This window comes from Cheilinus undulatus, linkage group 6 (genome assembly GCF_018320785.1).
Source record: "Cheilinus undulatus linkage group 6, ASM1832078v1, whole genome shotgun sequence".
Classification (NCBI taxonomy): Eukaryota; Metazoa; Chordata; class Actinopteri; order Labriformes; family Labridae; genus Cheilinus; species Cheilinus undulatus.
In genome coordinates, this window is record NC_054870.1 from 4,864,908 (window position 1) to 4,890,944 (window position 26,037).

The 26,037-nt window shown below is 37.9% G+C and overlaps 1 protein-coding gene across 1 annotated transcript; it reads left to right on the forward strand.

Moving 5' to 3' along the window:
* The first annotated feature begins 288 nt into the window (after positions 1–288).
* On the forward strand, positions 289–20,284 carry hells (helicase, lymphoid specific). The gene is made up of 23 exons (XM_041790263.1): positions 289–623; positions 2,954–3,051; positions 3,595–3,713; positions 3,834–3,956; positions 4,194–4,235; positions 4,323–4,350; positions 4,494–4,555; positions 6,817–6,858; positions 7,616–7,843; positions 8,075–8,257; positions 8,517–8,660; positions 8,827–9,023; positions 11,948–12,041; positions 12,270–12,431; positions 12,549–12,691; positions 12,779–12,923; positions 13,161–13,244; positions 15,814–15,933; positions 16,044–16,160; positions 16,250–16,409; positions 19,034–19,130; positions 19,229–19,305; positions 19,633–20,284. The coding sequence occupies exons 1-23, from the start codon at positions 616–618 to the stop codon at positions 19,719–19,721; spliced, it is 2,562 nt and encodes an 853-aa protein (XP_041646197.1). The 5' UTR covers positions 289–615; the 3' UTR covers positions 19,722–20,284.
* The last annotated feature ends 5,753 nt before the right edge of the window (positions 20,285–26,037 follow it).

Sequence of the window (26,037 nt, forward strand, 5' to 3'; positions counted from 1 at the left end):
CGAAATCTTAGTTTCGTTCTTTTAAATCTAAAACACTGACATATCTCCTCCATATTCAAAGGTCCCCCCTATTTTCTTACTTTTGGTTTCGTCCTTACTGGCGCGAAATGAGGAAGCCCCGCCTACCATAAAGCTCCTTGCTTGGTGAAGTGTTTCGAGCTCAGTGGCGGAAGTGAAGCGTTGTGTCCTTCGTATTAAAAGATAACCACGCCCTCCTAACGCAGCTTTTTAACGCAACATCCACGTAACCTGTTTTATTTTGAAAGGATCGGACCGGATGTACAAATCTAACGTCTACTTGCTACACGGAGGTTTGAACCAACACACGCTGTGCTTGCTGGAGAGTGGCAGAGTCGGATTCAAATCAGCCTCCTTTTAATACTTTTGCTCATTTTTTGATAACATTTTATTTGCGAATTTCCCGGTTATCTGCGGTGCTGAGCACTTACGAACTTTGAGAATAACCGCTAGTTAGCTATTTCACCAACTAGCACGAAGACTCAACGGCTGCTTAAATAACAGATTGTGTAACGAGAATTTACGACAGAATCATTAACCTCTTCTGGAAAAGAAACTTTTTCTGTCAGAGACTGAAAATCTTCGTTGTTCCTAAAAATGAGCTGGTAAGTCCTTTTTGCTGCTTCGGGTGTCTTTTAATGATCATATCTTATCTGTCAGTATAATTGGTATCGATGAATTGATCACACTGTTTAATTGAAATGCTGTTTTATCTTTTAACCTTGGAGCATCAAAGGTACCCTTTTGTCATGACCTTAGATGGCTGCAGCGTACAATGACGTGTGGTGAATAACAGCAGCACATGCAAAATATGAAAGAACACGAATTATATGTAGTACATTATTTTTACTGTTCATACAAGGGGGTAAATGGTAAAAAACACGAACGATGAGGAGTTTTATATGGGGCAGTAAGTATTTAAACAGAGCAGGTAGGGATGCACCATACTGGACCGTTGCAGATATGGAGCTCAACAGTGCCCACCCACTTTTCCTCTGGCTCTGGTTCTGGAAGTAAAATTCACCATTCAAATCTTCATAGACACTCTGTATAATCCTTATTACAACCCTTTTAATGCTTAAACTGAGCTAACCAGCGACCAACATACTGTAAGACATTAGATTTGGTGAAAAAAAACAGCATTAGAAAATATAGAAAAGAAGCAAAGGCGCAAGACTGTTGACACATTTCTTAATGATCTACATATCACACAGTTTCATTCATTCACACAAATTCATTGTTAGGAATAATTTTTCAAGCAATCAAACATTTTCCTCCTTACTTATCTGCATTGTTGTGTTTTAATTGTAAATGACAGTAATATAGTTTGCACATTGTTAGCCTCATAGCATTAATGTCTGAATCATTTATGGTCAAATGGTGATATCTGCCTAACCCCACTCTCCTAACCCTGCAGATTAATTGTGGCTTATTGCCTTTATCTTCAGCCAATCAGAGAGCTTGTTAAAGCCCACAGCCTCTACATGCCCAAGTCATCTATTGATTATCATCTTGATCTATAAAGTCACTTTTATTTGTGATGTAGTCCTTGTTGTGGCTTCTCTTTTTTTCAATAAACTTGTTCACACATCTGATGGAAATTACTGTTACAGTATATATAAAAAATCCAATGTGTTTGCAAAAATGTGTTTTTTTCTAACTTCTTAAAACCATGAAATATTACTTAAGCAGTTATGCTATGAGGCTGACGATGTATTTATGTTATACTCTGGGCAGATGGAGAGACTGGGAGATCCCATGAATCAGAGATATTCTAGGTTCATGGACATTAAAGTACTTTTGACAGCGCTCTTAAATAAAGTGTTTTCCACAAAAATAAACTGGCATCTTTTGAACTTGTCCTCTATCGAAGCTAGCTATTATCATTTTTTCAATCCCAGGTAGTTTTTTTGTAAGTCTACCTTGAAAATTTCTGACGTTATGGTGAATCAGATCCACTGTGGAGAAAATGAACAGGAATTTTACTTCTGGAACAACACTGTAGAACTCCATGGCAAATAAAAATCTGGAATCCAGAACTACAGTGTCATTTGATTTATGGAAATTTTTAATCGCATTGAAACCAGTTTGATACCATGACAAGAAAAAAAGTGCTTGACAAACACTAATTTGTTAGTTTTTCATTTTTAATAAGCAAAAAAAAAATATCTGACGAACTCTGCCACACTGCCTGAACTGTACAAAACATTAGCACAACAAATACCACGTGTTTTTGACATGATTAAATTTGTTATTTGATGATTGGTGGTATTAAAACATACAGAAACTTAAAAAGAGAGAGAGGGAAAGAGAATTGTCTAAATTGCACACATATGTTGGCAACATTTGGAAAAGTGTTGAGAAGCGAGCATCCCTCTAGCTCCTTGCCAGTTCCACCCAAATTCAGACTCTGCGGGAGTTTGCAAATTGATGATGATTAAAATCAACAAATCATAGAATAATTGGTGTTCAGGGATTCTGTTTCTGTCGACGTGGTATCAAACACATGTCAGTAATATAAAAATGTAAATACTCTTTAAAGAAAAAGAATAAAACGATCATTTCCAATTTAGACTAAACTTTTCATATTGATGCCTTTAGTGGTTCCCACTGTAAATGATCTTTTACTAAGAGGAGGCCTGGCACCTTTTCTTTATAATCTACAGACTACGTAAATATAAATCATGTTGTCTTACTTTATAAGCTGTTTAAAAGACTGCTATATGTATGAATAACTGGATTTGTTGCCCATCCCTATTCTAGCATTTCTCCGTCACAGAGGAAGCTCACAGCAAAGTGAACGCTCTGCAGATGAAAGCCTGGTGTGATTAAAGTGTCAGATGTGTGAATGGGTTTAGCCCCGCCCCCTATAAAAAAAACCCACAGGAAATGCTCCCCCTCTGTAAATCATCTGTGTTCTTCCTGTTGTTTACAGTGTGAACGAAGAAACTCGGAGTGTCTCCCCTCATTGCCCCAAACCAGACGAGTCTCAGGAGCCGCTGGGGACAGCCATGGAGACCGGAGCTGCTGAGGGTCAGTCACATGTGACCCCAATTTATGACCCTTAGGACCCCAGAGGGGCTTTACTGGGGGATTTTCTTGATTTTAATCCCAGTTTAATTAATGTTATGTAACTCTCATGTCATTCATGGTTAAGATAATTATAGAACTTTGTAGTTTGCCTCATAAATCTCCTCATGTGCATCAATAGATTTCCAGCAGAGGGGTAAACCACAAAGTGAGCTCAACATACGCAAACTTCCAGGAGAGCAGGACTATTAACCAACTTTTTAACTGCGATCACAGTTGGCTTTTCCACCATCAAAGAAACATGATCTATGCCAATTTTTTGCATTCATGATGCAAACTCCATGTGATCCTCAATTGTAAATATTACTAGAAATGTATTAGTCTCACTTCATGGTACACCCCTCAGATTTCATGTCATCCTATACATAGCCAAAGATCAATTCATAAGAGAGGTGAAATGTTTGCATTTAGTGGATATAATTAAGGTAAGAGGGGCTTTCCTTTTCCCTGAGTATATCAGCTTTAATTATCGTTTCTTCTTTGAAGATGCTGGCGTAAAAAACGAGAGTATGGCGTCTGAAGTGGTCATCACGAAAGAAATGGAGGAAGAGGAGAAGCAGGCGATGGAGGAAGGGGAGAGGAAAGAAAAGGAGATGATTGAAAAGGTGTGTAGCTTGTCATTTTCTTTCTTACAAAAATGTATGTGATTGTCCTTAAATATTTGATAACCATCTCCATACATACCTAACAGTCTTTGTTGTTCTTGTTGGTTTGGTCATTTAAAGGCCCGGGAATCATGGCAGAGGGATTCCCAGGACATGCGTTTCAAGAGGCTGCAGCATTTGCTTCAGAAGAGTAATATCTACTCCAAGTTCCTGCTGACTAAAATGGAGCAACAGCAGAATGAGGTAAAGTCTGACAAATGTGGAAAATGCATGCACACATGTTAGTCCTACTAAAACTGCTCTCAGAGTTGGACTAATACACATAGATGATATGGTTGGAAGTAAATTTATTCTGGCAAGTATACCCTCTTAATTGAGCCCAAGCTTGACTTTGCTGTGCATTTAAACATTTAGATGGACTACCATTCATGGGCTTGCTTTGTCAAGTTTAAGTCACATTGTCAATATCTCTGTTTTTAGGAGAAACTTAGGAAGGAGAAAAATGAAAAGAAGGCCAAGAAGGTAAGGAACGTTTAACTGTAGACTTATTTAAGCAGAGTTTGAATGCTGGTCTTCTCATTTATGGATAACTGTTTGTTTTTGATGCAGAGCACCAAAGCTGGAGAGCCTGAGAAAGGTCAGTGAGTCATCTGCTGTTTACCTTTGTAATGTATAGTGAAGGGATTAAAGGCTTCAAATCCAAATATTACATGTATGTATGTATAGGGACATACCATGCATGTAAATATGTCTGACATTTAAACTGGTTTTCTTTTTTAGTTGATAAAAAGAAGAGGAGGAGGGACGACGACTACAAAATAGCAGATGTCATGTCAAAAGAAGTAAGTCCTCTCATCATTTTACACCTGAAGTGAAGATCAAGGTGGGGCAACTGGTGTGGCAACTGGTGTGGCCTTGCACCTCAATAAATTTAATCCTAAAGTCAATTTCTAACACCAATAAATTATAAACTTTAAGAAAACAGTCAAAACCTGCCATGACAGCATGAAAAAAATAAACATTTTTTTTATATGGTCTTTTGCAACTGGTATGTGTTTTTAAAAAAATAATAAGCTTTTGATTTTAGAAAAAATATATAGATTTTTCATTTATTTGTTTGAGTTTTCTTTACTTTATTGTTTATTGTTTTATTTGTATTGAATATAATGTGTTTTTAGTTTTTTTATATCATTAAAAACAGATTCTTTAACCTAAATTTCACTTAATTGTTGTTTTTATTTTGTTTTCTTGTTTGCTATTTTATTAAATATTTATCTACAATCTTTGAAAATAAATTTCAGTTTCCTTTTTAGTTTGTGGTAAATATTGTTGATTCCTTTTTTTAAAACAAATTAAAATTTATTAATAAAATTCTTTTTTTCATTTTTGTTTCATTTTTAAAAAAATCTATTTTATTTTACTTAAATTTTCTGTTTCTTCTTCCTTTTTAGATTTAAGAATTCTTAAAATTTGAATTAGGGATGCACGATAATTATCGGCTGATAACGCATATATTTTACATATTTTAATTTTGCCGATAATAAAATATTAACTGATAAAATCCACTGATAATTGCTGCGTTTGTTTTCTTTCTTACGAGACTACACATTCCGAAACAGTAGGTGGTGCCTCAGTACACGGCCCACTGTTAACCACCAGAGAAGAAGAGAAGCGGCCTCTGTGCTAAGAGCTAACAACACGGCGAAGTTATTCAGTATTTACTGGGAGGATAACATGACAGTGTGTGTAGAATTTGCCCTGCAAAGGTCCTAATGAGAGGAAAGAAGTCTTCTACTGGTCTTTAAAGTCACTTAAAGTCATCATCCTAACAACGTTCAAACGAAGCAGCAGTAGCCACTAGCATTAGCTGCGGGCATTAGGACCTAGACAAAGGTTAAGACGAGGCGGAGTGCTGATTGAGCAGACACTGGAAACTGCAGAAAGTTCGTCAGAGCCAAAAGGCAACGCTAATAATGACAAATCATTCTGACAGTCTCCTGATCCACCGCTGCTTTCATAGACGTATACCTGCCTGCTCTATTTTATGTGCTTTCATTCAGTCTAATCAACGTTAGGAACAGAAGTTACAGACCACGGTGGACTTTACATTCTTAATCTACCTCTGATATGACTTATGTCAGTACATATTTTTAATCTTTATGTTAAACATCAGCTCTATTTCTGACTTATGCAGCAAAAACATAAAAAGAGACACCCAAAAATCTCCATTTGTTAAACATGACAGCCAGTTATCATTTGTTTCTATGTCTGATTTGACATGAGTCAGCTGAATCCTTGTTTAGTTAATTGAAATGTCAGATTTGACCACTGGTCAAGAATTTATTCCAAGGGAAAAGGGGATAATGTCAGTTAGAATTAGTTTTAAGTGTCTTTGCTCACTACATATTAACCCCTTCTTACCCCCAGATGTGCATAAATACATGGAAAAACTTATTTTTAAAATCACACAATTGAAAAAAAATTATCTGTAATTATCGGTTATCGGCCATCAGGAGTAGGAAATTATCGGTATCGTTTCAAAAAAATACTTATCATGCATCACTAATTTAAATTAATTTTTGTTAAAATATGTAAGTATATTTATTCGTAATTTCTTTAATTTTTATATATATATATGTATTTGTTTGTTTTTTAATCTAAATCTATTTTGTTTCTTTTTTTTTTACTCGTTGGTTTATTGTAATTGAGTTCTTTCTCTTTTTCTTTATTAGACTCAATAGGCTGCAGTTGTTCCATAAAAATATTTTAGCTGCATTACTAAATGCACTTGTTAATAAATATGCAAGTTAAATACCAAGGAATTGTCATGTGCACTGCATTGAAAAGGCAGCTTCAAATTAACTTAATTCTGTGTATATCTCATTAAATAAACTATTCTTATAAATTGATTATCAGGAAAGCAACTTATTCTTTCTTTCATTAAATAATTATTAATAATCACAGGGGATGACTGGAGAATATCCAACAATCTGTAAAAATTTTGCCCTTTTGCATTAACAATAAAATGAATGAGTAACCAAGTTGCTCATCACTGGTGTAGATTTATCATTCATTTAACTGTTAATGGTTTTTTGTCTTCCAGGAAATCATGTCTCAGTCAAAGAAAGCAAAGACAGAAGAATCGGTAATGTTTGATTTATTTTTACCTCCGCCAAGGAGTTTATGTGATCGGGTGGGTTTGTTTGTTTGTTTGTTAGCAACATGACTCAAAAAGTCATGGACGGATTTTCAAGAAATTTTCAGGAAATGTCAGAAATAGCATGAGGAAGAACTGATTAGATTTTGGGACTGATCCGGATCACTGTCTGGATCCAGGATTTTTTTAAAGGATTCTGTACTATTGGGAGACAGGGCTGATAGCAGAGGTCTGCACTGTTACCACTTAACACCAGGAGATGGCGGACATGAGTAACTTATTCAAAGTTTTGGAGTTTATAGAGTTTGAAAAACACACGCCCAGTCGAGGAGACGAGTCGGAGCGTAACAGAGAGAAAGAAAGCGAATTGTAGCGAGAATACTCACAATGCTAGGAGGAATAGAGGAATATTCACCCTCTGCCATGATTTCCACACGTAGCGAAGCCAATGCTTTGCCTCACCATGTCTCCACCCCACCAGGGAGGATGAGTAATCGGCCAATTAGATTTTGGGAGTGAGCCGGATCACTGTCTGGATCCAGCAATGTTTTAAAGGATTCTTCACTATTGGGAGATAGGGCTGATGGATGAGGTCTGCACTCCTAGTGCTTTTCTAGTTTACATCTTGTTTTGTGTGTATTTAAATAATTCATGAAAAGAAATGTGGAAACTAAAGGACAGGTTTGAACAGAATATCAGTTCCTCCGTCTTTGTAACACATGCATCTGTGTGTATCTGACATCAGGATGAAACACCAGCTCAAAAGAAACTAGAAGCCGAGGACATTGAGAAGATGAGCGATTCCAACCAGGACATCAAGAACCGTCTGTCAGAGGCAGTGAGAGACAACGCCAAGCATCTCCTTCATCCTCACAGGAAGGTCAACGGCCAGCCGGTCCCTGCCCAGCAGCCTCAGTTATTCACCGGAGGGGTCATGAGGTGGTACCAGATCGAAGGCATAGAGTGGCTGAGGGTTAGTAAGGCTTAACCAGTGTTGGATTCTGGGTAGTGATTATGTACTTATAAGCTGTTGGTGGTCTAGTTGGTTCCAAAAGGATCTATTTAGCTCTGACTTTTATTTATTGCTTGATTATAGTTATAGTTAGTTTCGCTGGCCCTATCTGTCCCAGGACGGTCACATATGATCTAGTTTTCAGCGTACAATTGTGTTAATCGTCCTGTTCTGGTGTCTCTCTGCTTCTAGATGCTCTGGGAGAACGGCATCAACGGGATTCTTGCCGATGAGATGGGTCTGGGAAAGACCATCCAGTGCATCGCTCACATTGCCATGATGATAGAAAAGAAAGTAATGGGGCCCTTCCTGGTGGTGGCCCCTCTCTCCACTCTGCCCAACTGGATCAATGAATTCAAACGCTTCACACCAGAGGTAAGAGGAGGAGGTGTTACTGAGGTGACCTTACTATCGGCAAGCAGATGCAGAGCCTCATTACTTTCTTTTTTAAAGACAGCTGTCTCAGTCACATCTAATTCATCAGTGAAAACTTATTCAGTGAACAAAATTTCACCACAGAATTAGTTTTCTTTTTTCACGAGACGATTAGAAACTCCATAAACCTGCCATGCTCTGATGTATCAGTGATGAGTAGCACCGGCAGGAATGACTCCATGTCGTGTGTCTGTTCCAGGTGTCTGTGCTTCTTTACCACGGCCCTCAGGCAGAGAGAGCCAAGCTAATAAAGCAGATCCGCCGGCCTCAGGGGTCCCTCAATATGTGTCCAGTAGTCGTCACCTCCTTTGAGATCTCCATGATTGACAGGAAGTTCCTACAGGTAGGATTTCTGAACATCCTTTACCACACTACCAGACTTTTTGACCCCTCTTCATATATAACTAAAATGCGCAGGCTTTTCTGGGACAAGCTGATCAATGGCAGCAGTATTCAAGACTCACTATGTTGTGTCTAATGAGCAGAGCCTTGTCTGTTTTCTGTTCCAGCGCTACCAGTGGAAGTACCTGATCGTGGACGAAGGCCACAGAATCAAAAACCTCAACTGTCGGCTGGTTAGGGAGCTGAAGCTGCTGCAGACTGACAACAAACTGCTGCTGACGGGAACGCCGCTGCAGAACAACCTCGCTGAGCTCTGGTCCCTCCTCAACTTCCTGCTGCCAGAAGTCTTCGATGACCTCAAGAGGTACAACACACCGCGACGAAGTCATCACGTTTAAAACCTTTAAGTGTACTGGGAAATATAAAAAAGTTTTTTATCTTTTAAGACAAAATGGTTAATACTGGGGTTCATCAACCACATTTTCACAAAGGTCAGCTTATTTGCTGCCACAGCTTTTTGTTGTGGGGGCTGAAATTTTGACTAAACTAATCATTTTGGTCTAATTAACATTATTATTTAAATACTTTAGATTTTCTTTGAGCTGCACCTTTAACAGAGGGACCAGCCCTGATAAAGTACTTGTGTCATTTCTAAATCCTGACTTCACTTATCTGCCAGCCACAAGAGGACAATCTAGATGTTTTAGCTGAATACTTCCAGGGTTGTCGTGTTCCCCTTTACTTGGTTTGACGCAACAACGGTGTATCGTGATTAGAGGAAAAACCCATGCAGGAAACAGGTCTTAAGTTTTTTACAGAGAAAATTTCACTCTGAAAGAGTGAACTGATCCATGTTAATCATGTATCATGTTTGCTAACTGCTGAATTTCTGCTAAATACATAAAACAGTTTGTCATTCCTGATACAACTGTTTCGGTTTCTGTTGGTTTGGAGCTGGTTTATAGAGGTAGGGATTCCAAGACAAAAGATACCACAACATATTTTATTCCTCTGCACATTTTCTGAATTTACTAATCTTCTGGCTCTCGGGCCACTGGCTGATGATGATGACTGGTTTATACTAGTGGTCCGCGTTATTGCTGCATGATTTAGTAATGGTGTGCAATTGGGATTGTACTGAACAATTTTGAGATTACGATATAATCCACAAATGGTTTCATGGGTCTACCTGCTTAATTATCAAGGAAAATGCAGAGTTAAGAGGTGTGTGTTTTTCAACTCAATACATAGAAATCTTAAGAAGCATAAAAAGACACACAACTTTGTTTTTTACAGTACTGCTTTCAAAATAACTTGATGTGACAAAAACTGTTACCTTCATGTCCATTAAAAGTTCAATCGTGGCACTGGTGAAATTTAAAGGCCTTGCTGTAGACATTTTAGTAAACCTTTAAAGTATCAGCTAATACAGCAGCCTTTTATGTGGTTATGTAAGTGCACGGCCTGATATGCACTCACATCTGCGATTAGATTAATAGTGCAGCACTTTTCTGTATTACCCAGCTTCTAAGTTATGCTCTTTGCAGAAAAATATATCCCACAAAAATAAGAGAGAAGCACTGCCTGACCTTTAACCTGTGTGACAGATCACTGTGATAGAGATCCATCAATCAGATACAAAGCTCTTGTTGATTTCCTTCTTTTGTTACTTGTTTTACTCTGAATGGAGCCATAAATCACTAAATGACTATCATGGTTAACGACAGGGTGTCTGCAGAGTCTGAAAAAAGTATTGAAATGTAGTGAAACTTAAGTATTGAAAAGTCTAAGATAAAAAATATTGTAGTTTTTAGCATCTAAAAATGTTTAGTCTGTCTGAGTCGGTTGTTTTTTATGCTTAGTTTTCATCACATATATTTCCTGTAAAGGTCAGGTCTGATGCCTTTCTATTTGGGGCGTTTTCATGTGCTTATTTTAACTTTTATTTCTTCTGCCATGTGACGTTTGCTCCAAATATCTAACCATCACTAGGCTTTTAGTTTGGTATTGAACGTTAGCGTGTCGATCTGTCATCTTTTTTTTTTTTTTTTTTTACTTCAGTGCATGACTTTAATAACTCCTGCTGAGGAATATACATGAGTGAACATCAGTGATATGCCTACAGATGCATTTATTTCCTGGCAAATTGGTGAAAGAAAATAAATTTCAAGTACTAAATAAGTATTGTTCAAGAATAATTGTAATTCTTGTACTATAAATACATTTGTCTTGACTTTCTAGTTCACTTTTACCAAAGGTAATCTCAAAGACAAAAATCTCTTCTTACTTAGATGAACATTTACTTTTCCCCAAAAAGTAAAAAAAAAAAAAAGTGCATCTCAATTTGTTTTTTGTCAGTGGCCCCAATCCTTGTCTTTATGTTTGATATCTTAACTTGGAGAATAGATTTCAGATTAAGGTATTTTTTTTCTTAAAATCTAAATCTATGCTCTTGCTTTTATTTTTAACTACAGAGCAAAACCTGTAAATAGGTACTTCTAGATCGTGGCACGCCTCTGTTTAGGTTGTTGAAGTAAAAATGTCTGCTCTACTACTTTCATCTAAATTTTGGTTTCAAGCTGAGGTCTTTTTTTCTCATAGTCTGATTTTAAAATGCTCCAAGAGAGCTTGTTTTGCATACTACAATAAGAAAAAGTACCAGAATTTTCTGTGTTCTCAAATTTTTATCTTGCAATTGTAACAGGTAAAAAATTGAAGGTGGGATCAGGTCTTAAACCTTTGAAGAAGGCCTTGAAAAAGGTATTAAAGTATTAAGTTTAACAGATTTTCTGTGTCTGTGACAGAGATTAGAAATCAATGATTTAGACACAAAAACTTAAAATGTTAAATAAAATGGCATTGCCAGTGTGACTGGGGGTTCACATTTCTGGTAGAGTTCCATACCTCTCTACTGTCTTGCAAACATTGATGTCTCCCCCTGCTGGCCAGTAGAAAGAATTCAGGTGTTAGCACTTTCTCATTGGCAAAGAGACAATTAGACATCTTATATCCAAACAGTGAATGTGAACCTTGAAACAAGCGTCTAAGTAGAATAAAACACAAAAGAAAAGGGCTGACTGAATACATTTCTTCTGATGAATATGAGGATATGTCATTGCCATGCTTTATTTCCCTCTTCTTCTTACTCCATGATCATTTTGTCTGTTATGACACTTACTGTGTCAGATTAGGAGCTCCTTAAGCCGTAAATTTATTCCATGGTTTTACATACAGACTGTACAGCAGTAGGTTCATGCTTAACCTTTTTTTGTCGTGTTTGCGGTTTAGCTTTGAGTCCTGGTTTGACATTGACTCCCTCGGTGAGGCTGAGAACGTGGTGGCTGCTGAGCGCGAGCAGAACATCCTGAGTATGCTGCACCAGGTCAGTCCTCCGTCTCCACTCTCTGCAAATCACAAAAGACTGTCAAACAAATTTAAGGCAGTAACTGTTTTAGTGTGCATCCTCTGCAGGTTATTCTGTCTGTGATTGCAAATGTTTTGTTCCCCTTTTCTTTGATTTTCTGCATCATAAATGTAAGAAAATGTTTGCATGAAATAGACCTCTGTTAGAGTTTCTGAAGGCTTTCCTAAGTGTCTGATCCTGTTCCAGATTCTGACCCCGTTCCTGCTGAGGAGGCTGAAGACAGACGTGACTCTGGAGGTTCCTCCAAAGAAAGAGATCATTGTTTACGCCCCCCTCGCACCCAAACAGGAGGCCTTTTACACCGCTGTGGTTAACAAGACCATCGCCAAGATGTTGGGTCAGGAAAAGGTAACATCAGATACAAATATGAAACTGTGCAGTTACTCTGCACAGAGATGTTTATTTCTTCGTATTGATTTGGGTTTTCATGTGTGAAATATCAATTTGGTCTGTTTTGTGTTTTAGACAGAGGCTCCTGTAACGCTGACACCAAGTGGCAGGCCGAAGCGTCGCAGTAGAAAGGTGGTGGACTACACAGAAACGGATGGAGACACGCCGTATGACCTGGAGAAATATCTGGAGAGGGTCCGTAAGGAGCAAGAGCAGAGGTCAGCACAGCGAACAGCATTAAAAAGTGATTCTCGCCGTTTAGAGGCCTTTACATGACTTTTCAAACTTGTCTTTTTATCCTCTAGCTCCTCTCCAGTTCTGGACGTCCAGTGTCCTCTGGATGCACAGATCAACCTGAAGCTGCAGAACATCCTCATGCTGCTGAAGAGATGTTGTAACCACCCATACCTGGTGGAGTACCCCCTGGATCCAGCCACTCAGGAATTCAAGGTAGTGTGGATTCACCTGCTCATTTTCTCTGTAACCCTGCGGCTAAAGCTGGTGTTAACTTTGGAGTGTTTTTACACTTTGAATCATAAATGATGCAATAATTTACTCAAAGCCAAATGAATGGTTGAAAATTACTGATATTTAGCTGTTGAAATAAATGTTTTTTTACAGGGTGATACTAAAGAAATATAGATATGTCTGTGTTCACCATCTATACGAACCGCTGTTCCCCTGCAGATCGATGAGCAGCTGGTGCAGAGCTCTGGGAAGTTCCTCATTCTGGACAGACTGCTGCCTGCACTGAAGGCACGAGGACACAAGGTGAAAAAAAACACCATAGTCACAAATATGACTATGCATCAGTTTAGTAGAAACACTAGAGGGTTATTCACCATCAAATCTGGATTATAAATCACACTGGTTTTTTTAGGACACAGTCTCTCAGAGAGAGGTTTAAACCTTTCTTCTGGTGTATGTTTACATCGTTGTTACATCACAGAATCTTGATAGCAGCATCAAGGAGCAAAAATGTTATTAACTCCCAGGTTTTTAAAGATACAGAACCAGGTTTTTATGTGCCTGGGTTTCAGTTTCCTTCCCTGGTCACACAGCAATGACAAGGGGTGCGGTGTTTGTTTACAGCACAGGAAGAGACATGACTCTAAAACTAGACTGAAAATAAGAACAGAGGGTTACACAGAGCGAGAAATTAGCTGAAGGGAAACTTTAATGACACACCCATTAAGACGCCCACCCAGTCTGGGTGAGACACTGGCGTGCCTCTACCTTTAAAACCAGATGCAACTTACTTCTGTGTGTTTAAGGTCGGCCTTACACCAGAGGACTTTTCTAAAATTTTAAAAGACTCTAAAGAGACTGACATCTGAGACCCTCTCACATCTAAAGACAGTTCAAGATCAAGTTGTTGAGTTTTTAGTCTCAGACTAAGATTTTGCAAAGACTTGGGGGTCACTAACTTCATGACTAACGTAAGATTTCTTTTATGATAATTTCCCATCATGCATGTGGTGGAAATTCATAACTTTTGTGAAGAACAAGATGTAGAAAGAGACAGAGATTGCATTTGAGTTAATATCTCTTTTAATCTGATGCTTTTAGATCATTTTCATTGAGTAGAAACGAAAGCAACTCCACATGTTACTGCAACAACTGAAGAACTATCGCAGAAACACTTCAGAATAAAAGTACAGTTTGAAAATGGAGGTTGTATCACCACAGAAACAAACTGATGGGGCTTTTACTTTCGAAATCCCAGTGGCGTGTTCCTGTACCATCATGTCAGCCTGGAATGAATTGACAGACATGATTGCAGGCAGCGGTTCAGGGACCTGACTGCAGCTCGAAACAGAAACAGAAACATCTGCTGAATTCTGAGTGGACATTCAAAGGCTTCAGACTGAACAATGTGCACTTTCACCTTCTGAAAAATGAACAGATTTAACATGCTTATGCACAACACCAGTTCCCATTGGTTGTGAAAGACAGTGGCGTCATTGAAAATTGCATTAGACCAGACTAAAGACTTCTGATCAAACACGTCTGATATTGCCATAACAACAAGACTGAGGGGAGACCGCCTTAAAACTACTGGGATTGAGTCTTATGTCCACCTTACACTTAACGACTGATATTAGGGGGGCGTGCTGCAACTTTAGCAAGACTCCCATGATTTTACTTCGACTTTGGAGTTTTATCGGTGACTTTGAAATCACACAAAAATCATTGGGCGTAAGACTGCTGTAGCCCTTTAAGACTTGAGGGACCGCAAATGCATTTGTTTTTTTAACAGCTGGTAGAACTGCAACCAGCTGAGATAGAGCAATAATTCTTTTTGCATATAAAACCGTAGGAGTAAGACTAACATGTCACACATTCAATATGTTCCAGAGTACTGTTTCCTTCCAAAAATGTACTTCCTTCTTTTGCAGAAATGTAGTAAAAAGCGCAAACATCAAAAACAATATACTGTGATATAATCTGGAACGCTGCCTTTCACAGCACTTCCTACTTTAGGTGTACATGATGACGTTTTGTCTGCCCAAACCTATTGCATTGTTTTCTTGCAGGTCACGAGTAGCACTTGTTATTGTATCAACATGGTCCTCTGCAAACACATGTATGCTCAAAAGTATCCGGCACGCTTAGAGATTTGATTGCACACTGTAAATAGTTCAGTTTTATAAACATGCTGCCTTTTTGCAAAATGAGCACAATTTCATTTTATCTTCGTTTTTGCCCTCTATGGTAGGTCATAAAGGGATAAACCTGCCAGTTTTATAAGACATGATTGATGAACTGCAATATTTACTGGAATACACATGTGGAGGGTAGATGGGAATTAAATATTTAGATTTCAGCTCCTTTGGCCCCCACATGGAATTGACCGATAGAAATATTTTTTTGTATTTTGTTGATGTTTGAAACATGATAATGAACTTAAGGCCAACTGCAATCACTTGAACTTAAAGCCAAGAGTTTTAGCTTCCTACTAGTTTTTTTTATGTCTCATCCTGCTACAGAAGCTAAGAAATAAAGACTTAAGATGTAATTCCTGCACAGCATTTTAGTAAATCCTCTGCTTTTAAGAGGTTGTTTTTGAACAGTGTTTAGATTTTAGGGGTTGTTTTTTTAGGAAGTTCAAAGTTTAAGTAGGTCAATCCCAGAGGGCATCATTGGCTGCAGCTACTGTCCACTTGTTGATTAGTTAACACTGATCAGAGATCAGTTTCTTCCAAGTTAGAGGACATTTCTCATTTAATCTAACAGGAAGGAACAGCTATGACCTCAGCTTTATAGTGATGTAGATCCAGTGTCTGCCTTTCTTCTTTGTTGCTTTTTATTCTTTGCTGACTGAGTTGTTTTGGTCCAGGTTCTGATCTTCAGTCAGATGACGTCCATCTTGGATATTCTGATGGATTACTGCTACCTGCGGGGCTTCCAGTACAGCCGGCTGGACGGCAGCATGTCGTATGCAGACAGAGATGAAAATGTGAGTTGCTCGGTTCTTCTCTAGCAGACTTCCAGAACACTGTCCTTTTTTAGAACTATCATGAGCACACATCCTTGATTCATCATAACCATGCTTCTCCTCTTCTCCAGATGACAAAGTTCTCCAAAGACTCGGAGGTCTTCCTGTTCCTGCTGAGCACCAGAGCAGGAGGACTCGGGATCAACCTGACGGCTGCCGACACCGTCATCATCTTTGACAGCGACTGGGTGGGTGCACCTTTTAAAACATTCTTTAAACCTCATTTCTAAATATAGCATTCCCCCCTCATGCTCTGTGTTCTGTTATCTCCTCTCAGAACCCCCAGGCAGACCTGCAGGCTCAGGACCGCTGTCACCGTATCGGGCAGACCAAACCAGTGGTGGTGTACCGTCTGGTCACAGCCAACACCATCGACCAGAAGATTCTGGAGAGAGCCTCAGCCAAGAGGAAGCTGGAGCAGATGGTCATCCATAAGAGTGAGTTACTGGAGTGAGAGAACCAGATTAGAGGTTAGATTCTCTGACTGAGACCGTCCCGACACAGGCTGGATCCCTGCACCCTCACCCTGCACATCTATTATAACAAATAACCAGAGGTACCAGAGCAATACTCATCCTGTGCAAATAGAGCAAATGACAACCACCAACACATTCAGATGAACGTCACCAGTTAACATGCTCACTTGTTTAACTGTAACATCTATTCTCCTACAGAATTGTCAACAGTGAATGATTATTTTGCAATTCAAGCAAAAATTTGCCTTCCTCTGTATTTACACTATAAGAATGATGAGATTAAAAACAACAAATAGATGTTAAAACTGCATTATCTCTCACACATTTTAATGAAAAATAACTTCGTGCACAGCAGGCTGGAGTGTGACAAAGTGGGTGACTTTGACACTCCTGGCCTAGATCGTTGGGCCCTCGGGACGTCTCATTAGAGCAAATCTGGCCCCAGACTCAGTGAGTTTGATAACCCTGGTTTAGAGAAATGTGGGTTTCCACTTTCTTCACAGCTGCAGCTAATCCAGTAGTTTAGCAGTTTATTAAGCAATGCAAGTTCATATTTGCAGGGGGAAGACAGGGAGGCTGTGCTCCCTCTAACACGTGCCTTACTTTAATTTAGTTACGATTTAGTTCGCTTTGATTTTCATTCAACTTTTGTTGTTTTTGATAATTTAACATGCATTACTTAATAATTTCTGTAAATAAAAAGCTCACCTCTGGGGAAAAGAAGTCTGCTGTTGCCTTCCTACCACCTTCCTTGACCCCTTTGCCAGACGACACTACATGGAGTAAATCCTTTTTAACAAAAAAGTACCGTGAATTAGGCAAGGTTTTAGATTGTGAGTGAATTCTGAAGCGAATTGTGACCCCTGGAATTAACTTATCTGTCAAAGACCACATCCCAATCATTATTTAATCTGTCATTTAATCAATATTTTAATTCCATCCAAAACTTTCAAGATCACTCAGTGTGTAGTCAACTAAAGCCGCGTTTCCATCAGGTGGTCTGGTTTGATTGAGTATAGTTCAGTACGCAAAACACCAAGATAGTTTGTTTCACAGACACCCGTACCCTTACTTGGTGGGTGGGCTGTAAAGGCATGTCACATACAGCCCTAGTCTGGCGGTCCAGGAATAAACAGTAAATGGCTTTATTTCAGCTAAAAACTGCTGTTTTTTAATAACTATCTTAATTATCGTAACTGCAGTCAGTACAGATCCTCAGCTGATGGAATACGTCTGCAGAGATGTTTTGAATCGAAACGGTATGTTGATATGAGAATATATCTAGTCTGTAACAGTTTATAGCAGTGGTTTTCAACTGGTCTAGGGTCAGGAACCACCACCACCTCCTTGTTGATCAAGTGCGACCCAGATTTCTGACAATATTTAATCATAACCAAGTGCTGTGATGAAAAAAGCTGCAGTTTGGACCCGAAGTGGACAAGACAAGCAAGTTTGAAAAGTGCATTATTATAGGTGCACATTATATTCTACTCAATTTTCCTCAGATGGCATGGAAATGTAGTCATTTGTCAAGGAATTTCCCAATTATCTTATGAGAAACAATTTTATATTGGAGGGAGACAATATATATATAAGTTGAAATCTTGGGGAAAAGACCAACATTTCCTCATTATCACTGGAAAACTTGATAAAAATGTAAGCATGTACTGTATGTCCACACACTTTGTGCGGACTTTGTGCCACATCTTTTTTTTTCTTGGCACCCATTCACGAACCACTGTTGGGTCCTGACCCACCAGTTGAGAACTGCTGGTTTATAGGACATAATATAAGAATTGTGAGCTATACCATGAGAATTTGCCACAATAAAAATAAACTAAAGCTTTAACTGGTTTTAAAATCATACCAGATTAAGTCAGAAATCCTGGGTGCTCTGATCTAATTTTAAAATAGGCTGCAAACAAACACATTCAGCAACCACAGAGCAATGTTTTTACAGGTTACCCAAAGTTAGAAGTAGATGAATAACTATCTACCATACAGAGAATCAACTGATCAAAAGCATCGTACTTATAAAAACTTCAGCATTAACTCGGTTTCATACCCATCGCAGATAAACCAGGCTGGTATGAGCCTTCAGGCTCTGCTTTGTGTTCTTAAAATCAGGTCCAGATAAACGTCAGTGAACTCAATTTATGGCCAGATATCAGTATACACGGACTAGGAAACAGTGTGGATCTCTGTTGAGTCCAAATATCCCTGATTTTAGCAGATTATAGTCTGTTTTTCTCCTGTTTTTGCCTGCTCCTCACAGTGTCACACTGAAAGTGCGGCAGTGCAAACCTCTCTAGCTGTGTGTGTAGCTCCATCTTTTTTGGGATGGATAGGTAAGATTGGTACCCGAGATTGGCACCGAACTGAATTGGACTGCTCGGTGGAAACGACCTATAAATGTTAGAAGTGAAGGGAGCGGGTAACCCTCACGCCAGAGGAGCCAGAGCTGTCAAATCTATCATTTTTCCTCATGGTTATGTTTCTACCTTTCTCTTTATTGAATTGCTGTTTCTGCTGTGGCCTGAAAATGTTCTGAATGTGACATTCTGATGTTTTTTTCCCCCGTACAGACAAGTTTAAAGGAGGGAAGGCCGATCTGAACCAAAGTAAAAGCTGCATCGATCTGGACGAGCTGATGGAGCTGCTCAAAGCCAGAGGCACTGAGAAGTAAGATGCCAACTTTACTCCAACATAAACCTCTGTAAATGTGAATTAAATAAAGACAGGTTATTGCAGAGGCTGAACATGTGGTTTTGAACTTTCAGAGAGGTGAAAGCATCACGAGGGAAAGTGATCAGCGACAAGGACCTGGAGGCTTTACTGGATCGTAGTGATTTAATGAGTAAGACTACACACAACTCAGCCATTGTCTGGTATCAGTGCCTAAAAGTTCTCTTCATTCTCACCAGGGAGTTTTTGTTGGACTGTAGAAGAACCTAGATAAATTGTGTATACTTTCTAATGCTCTTTTGTCCACATCGGTAGTAAATGAAGCATGCCATAGTCAGAAATAAATCCTAAAACCATGATTGTGTTCCCCAGCGAGTTTGACTCTTCACCGTCATTAACATGGATCCTATCTACTGAGTTAAGATCTGTCACTTTAACTGTGTTGAACTGGACTTTAGCGGCATCTTTCCACTGTTTAACGTGTAAATATCATTTTCAGACAAAGACAAAGGGAGCATAAAGAAGGAGAAGGTGGGAGTCTTCAGAGTGATCGAAGCCAAAGAGTCATCAGAGATCACGCTGACCTGAGAACACTTGAAATACTCGAACCTTGAACCACTGACCTTCTGGAAAACTGAAGCTGCACACCGCTGCAGTCACCTTTGGTAAAAACTAAAGAAACTGTCCTGAAACTGCTGTTTTTAGACTTTAAAAGATGTAAACATGTATTTGTTTTTCTTTTACTTTCCTAACTGCCTTCAAGTTCCTTTTGTTTCTGATGTTTTTGGTGTTTTCTTCCTCAGACATGGAAACTGTCAGTGAAGTCAACCATAAAAAAAAAAATCACAGAGCAGTACACTGACTATATGGGACTGTTTTTTTTGTTTGTTTGTTTGGGGTTTTTTTTACATTTCTGTTAGGCCTTATGTTTTAAAGACAGGTCTTTAACACTTATCAGACTGCCCTCATGTTATCTGTTTTAAGAGAAGAGAAACCGCATCCTCATGTAGTCCGTTTTTTCCTTTAGTTTTATTTTGACAGTTAAAAACCTTCATCCTCTTAGTCTTTAACGATGTTCTAATCAAAGCACTTTCATGCTGGAGAAACACATGTGTTCATGTCTTTTTATATAAATAAACTCTGCTTTCATATTTCTGTCCTTTTCTTTCTGAGCATTTGTTGAAAAATCATAACCCGGGGCAGAGATGGCCTAGTGGTTAGGGAGAGCTCCGTTTTCACGGGTGGCCTGGGTTGAAGTCTGGCCTGTGGCTCCTTTCTTGCATCATGTCTTTCCCCCACTCTCCCGTCCCGATCTCTGACTCTATTTAGAGAGGACAGTGGGTAAAGGCAAAAACTGCCCCCCAAAAAGCCAAATCATAATCCATCAGCTAAAGAAGAAGAGTTTCTACGAGGCAGAAAATCTTTTTTGAGTTTGTTGTCGTCATAAACCTTTAATATTCTGACACAAACTGTTGGGCTGGCTCTCAACTGGTCAAGTTGCAGGAACCACCATCACTTCCTTAACTATAAATTATGGCCCAAATTTTCAACCATAATCACGTTTTTACTGCAAAATGGGGCAGTTTAGATTTACGATGGAACAAAAGATGTAATTGAAGGAGATATATCCTTCAAAATAAAAGCACAACAATAGCCGATTTCAGGGGTGCCACAGAAAATTATAAAGACGGTTGGGCCATTTTCAGTAAATCTAGTCTAATTTTGGTAAAGATGTGATTGGACATACTAAGGACTAGCTGAAAGAACAGTCAGTAATTTTAAGGTGTCCAGTCAGATTTTAGGGCGGTCCTGGCTGGCCCTGGCTATCATTGGCTCTACCCTGGTCAACCTGAGAATGGTGCTCCATGTACCAGAAAGTTTTAAGACATGAAAAAAGTATATGAATAAGTTGTCCTGTCAAAATGTTGTTTACAGAATAAGCACAGTAGCACTGCCTGGTGCTGGAACTAAAAATAAATGCATACCTTCTTCACAAACTATAATAATATTGTGTTTCCTTATTGACAGAGGAGTATAGTTTTGTGTTAATATCCCGGAGTGCAACACAAAACTATACTCCTCTGTCAATAGGAAAACATAGATAAAATAGTCAAGCTCAAGCTTCATGTTCTAATGCGGGCCGTTTAAGAATTTGCTGTGGGCCAATTAAAGATGCACCACCTTTGGCCTGTGGGCCAGAGTTTGGACACCCCTGGCCCATTTGCTTCATATTTTCTTGCACGCACACATCTGAAAATGACTACACAACCCCACTTTTAGGTCCCACCTGTTGACAACTCAGGCCTTAAACAACTAAAGACCAATGAGCTTCATTCACCAACCACTCTTAGGAAAAGAAATGTTCTTAAAACCCTCTTTGCACCTATTAAGGAGATTCTGACACTCAAAGTTTTCTTATCTGTGATTTGTTTTTAGCTGAGAACAAACTCTAAGAACACTGACAAACATCTGAGTGCTGATATGACGGGATAAAATGTTTGATTTGGCACTCATCAGCACTCTGATGTGGTAGATTTAGAATGACACAATAGAATTTAATTCTAAATCTATTTTATTTCATTTTTTAAGCAATTTTACACTTTTATTGTATACAGTGCTTAACAAATTTATTAGACCACCACCTAAAGTAAGGTTTATGCCACAGCTGCCCTAAACTGACAGCACTGGTAATTACCAAAATCATTTTTTTATGTTTCTGCAATGGTTAATACACCAATATGTAGAAGCTCTTTAACTAAAATGATATTTTTAATACTAAAATATAATCATTGTTGTTATCCATGAATTTTTAAATTTACTGATTTACAAAAAACTGAAAAAAATAGTAAAACATGTTATTATTTCTTGATTAATATGTCAAATTATAGTTATTTACTTGGATTCCTTAACAGAAAATGAGTTTTAGTGGTTGAATGTTATGCTTGATTCATTTCTGACTTCTCAGAGAAGCCCAGTGAGCCGGCTCAAATTTGGGTGAATTCAGTTTGAAATCCCTCATTCCTATTCAAAATGGTAAAACGTGGAGAGCATTTCATGATGCTGGATGGTCTCTGAGACAAAAATGACAGGTGGTCTGATAAATTTGTTATATATATATATATATATATATATATGCACAAATGCATGACTTAAATATGGCCACGGATTAATTTAAACACGCAATGTTTGATCTTAGCTGCAAATTGAAAAAATCGTGTATGTAATAATTTAGCACATGTGTAGGTTTATGATGAGACACTTGTTTAAAACAATACAAACTGAACTTCACACAGATATATATGCATCAGCAGGTATAAATGAGTTTAAATGATATTCATTTTAAAGCATCAGGCTTTAGAATAAAGGTACATGTTAATCAGATCACGCTCATCTGAACATCCTTTTCTGATTACAGTAGGATATAGAAAATTTTGGATGAAAACACCAACTCAGCCTGTGATTTAATCCAATAAATGTGTTTAAAGCATGTCGTTAATATCCCAATAAATGTGTTTAAAGCATGTCGTTAATATCCCAATAAATGTGTTTAAAGCTTGTCGTTAATATCCCTTACTGATGCTGAAATAGAAGTTAATCTTCCTCTGTTAGTGTCATTTGGAGCAGAACTACATCCACTTTAGAGCTATTGTGATTGTTTCTACAGGTTATTTTATTTGGGCGTTACTGATCTCTTGCTTCCTCCTGTGTGCCTTCTGTGTTTGCACTCTGCCCTGCAGTCTCATGCCCTTATATGGGCATAAAGGGGGAAATTCTCTCTGCTAATAATGAGAAATGTTTATGTGCCTCTAGCATACAAGCACTCAGCATTCATCAACTTAACAGGAGAGAAAAATTCAGCAGTTTAAGAACGTGTCGTGAATCCCACAGACTGTAGGTTTCTCTTTGACCTGTAGGTGATGATGCAGGCGTGTTGGGCCCCCAGGTCATCGGTAAATGAGCTCTCTTCAGCAAGACTTACTGGCTGAACAGTAAGTTTAATGCACGTGACCAGGACGTCAGTTTTACAAATGGAAAGGCATAAGAGAAAGGTTTGCATCTTCACAGAAGCTACACTTTACAGCTAAAATATAATGCCTGTATTTGAAATGGTCAGCATTGAGGTAAAAATACATTAATTCAATTATCACAGCCTAAATTCAGGATGAGTCATGTGGATGGGCCCCTAAACTCAGCCCTGCTGAGTGACCTTGGAAGGATGCGCTGACAAACTGAGCATCACAGGTGTCGTTTGTCCCTGACGAGGTGTGAGGTGACACAGGTAGGCTGACCTGGGATACTAGATCTGAACAGAGCCTTGGGTTTGGCTCGTTACAGATCAGCTGAATAAGACATTAAGAGAACGTTTACACGACAGGCTGAAGGTTTTTACCATGAAACTTTTATTTGGAACAAAAACAACCTGTGGAGTGCAAGATGTTTGTTTTTACCTTCTCCTCTGTCTTTGTAGATTAGTGTTAGTTAATACTGAGCTCTGCCCTAAACAGTCATAATAACCCAGGCTCATACACATACATTTATACGTGATAGATAAATGGTGTAAATTTACCGAATCATATACATGACATTGTTAATGAAATCTCTTCATTTTATGGGTTGAAATCACAAACATTTTCGATCTCTCCTACATCTTTTATAAACATGCTGCCGTTGCTTTTCACTTTATCTTAAAGGTTTGATTTTACCTGAACACCCTGGTTAGAGATCTATTTTCTCATGTTGTCACAGCTGACGATGAAAGATCATATTTTACTGTTCAACTCCTCAGTATTTACTCAGTAATTTAAACTCTAAATTAAATGATTTTTACCTGAGTAGATTTATTGTCCATAAGTTATTCTTTTGCTTTGGTAAATTTTAGCCAAAGTAAAACTACTTTTACTTGATCTGAATAGTCCTGCATGCTTTCCACGTTTGCAGCTGAGAATTACTGATTTAACCTCCTGAGACCTGAGCTTGAGTTTGGAATTAACTTAATCAGTAGGACCTGATAAGTATAAAAGCTCAGCCTTGTCTTTGGACCATGTCCAAAAATCTGCTGAAGGTTTTGTTTCTGCAGATTTTTGGAGCACTGGATGGCTTTGTATGAGTCAGCCACACGGTCAGTTGTTGGTAAGACAGAATGTAAGAAATGTTATCAGTCATCAAGTGAGTGATAGTGGCGTCATTTCAGTGATGGACCACGAGGGCTTGTTCAGGTCAAGCATAAAATAGCTCAATAAAAAGTTTGTAATTTCTTTGAAATTTTCCTTCCTAAAATTCACACAGATTCCTGTAAATTTTAAAGATATTCACTCAAATTTCTGTGGAAGTTCTTAAGTAAAAGAATCAGATAAATAAACCCACAAAGTTATTCAAATATCCCGTAATGTTTCAGGAAAATTTTATTTTAAAACCAAAACATTCCATAAAAAAAAAACAAAAAACCACAACAAAAAAACTCCAAAACAAACCCAAAACTCCTCATGAATTCCTGAACATTTTCAAGCAAATTCCCAAAATTTTCAAAGCAAATCCCTCTTTAAAATATTTATATTTTTTTCTGAAAATTACATTCAAATGATGCTAAAACATCAAAACAAAATTCTCTTAAATTTCCATGAAAATTCCATAGAATTTCAAAGGACTACCGTGCTCTGAATTCCTAATCAAATTCCCCAAAATTTACAAATACATTTGTGTTTGTGTAAATAAAAAAAAAATCAAAACAAATTGTGTTAAGAAAATTCAATTCCAGTTAAAGAACCCCCAAATACGTTTCCCAAATTTCCATGAAAATGCATACAAATCTCCAAACACATTCCCCTAACATCCAAAAAATATTCCAAATATCCATGAAAACAAATAAATGTTCAAAGCAAATTCCACCCCTACACTTCCAATGAAATTCTCCGAAATATTCAAATGAATGAACACCGCCAAATTTCAAAGCGAGCAAATTGCCCTCAAAAGTTCAAATCAATTTCCCTGAAAAAATCCAAACAAATTTTCATAAAATTAAAAATAACAATTTCAGTCAAACTCCCCCAAAAACTTTCAGTGAAACTCTCCAAAATATAAAAACATTTCCCCAAAATTTTGAATATGGAAATGCTTAAAAATTTCCTAACAAATTTCGATTAAAATTCCTGAAAGTTTCAGAGCAAATTATACAAATATTTCAAGCAAATTATTTCAACTTTGATGGACATTCTTGACAGTTATCTTAAACACTCCTATAGAGATTATCACCATGTTGTTGTAAAGCTGAATTAAAATTTCCTTGTGTGTACATAAAGGGAATTATAACAACATAAAGGGAAGAAATCAGTAGAGGTGGAAAAGAAGTACCAGACTATCTTTTAAAGTAAAGTAAGATTAGTTTAGTTGAAATTTACTTAAATATAAGTTAAAGTAGTGCTTTATAAATCTACGTAAGTATGTAAAAAGGAGATTTATTACTCAAAGTACTTAGAAGCATCTCTTGGCTACTAAACAGGCTTCAGCAATGAAATAAGATCATTAAAACAACAATAGAATATGAGTCTCTAACATGGTTGTTTAGTACAAGGTGTGACTTAACTGTAAGTAAAATGTATATAATACTGAGCCAAAGCCAAACTGGACAGATTTGTGTTGTTAACAGAGAGCTTGGACCCCCAGGATTTGGCTTTTAATGTTAAGTTTTTCTTGGTACTTGATGTTTTTTTTTTTTTTTGTAGTTTAAAATACTTAGTCAGAATGAGTTATTTTGAAAAATAAAAGTTCACAAAAAGGCTGCTTGATTACAGTAATTTGAGTAAGTATAATTTGTTACTTTCCACTCTGGAAATCAGGCTTTCCAAGTAAACAGATATAAAAATGTTGAAAGTAAATCCTTGACAGCTCTTCTTCAAAAAGCCTGATT

Excerpts from the sequence above, each read along its gene's own strand:
- hells (XM_041790263.1), top strand. Across the intron at positions 12,924-13,160 it reads CAGCCACTCAGGAATTCAAG|ATCGATGAGCAGCTGGTGCA; the intron begins GTAGTGTGGATT and ends GTTCCCCTGCAG. Across the intron at positions 16,410-19,033 it reads GCAGATGGTCATCCATAAGA|ACAAGTTTAAAGGAGGGAAG; the intron begins GTGAGTTACTGG and ends TCCCCCGTACAG.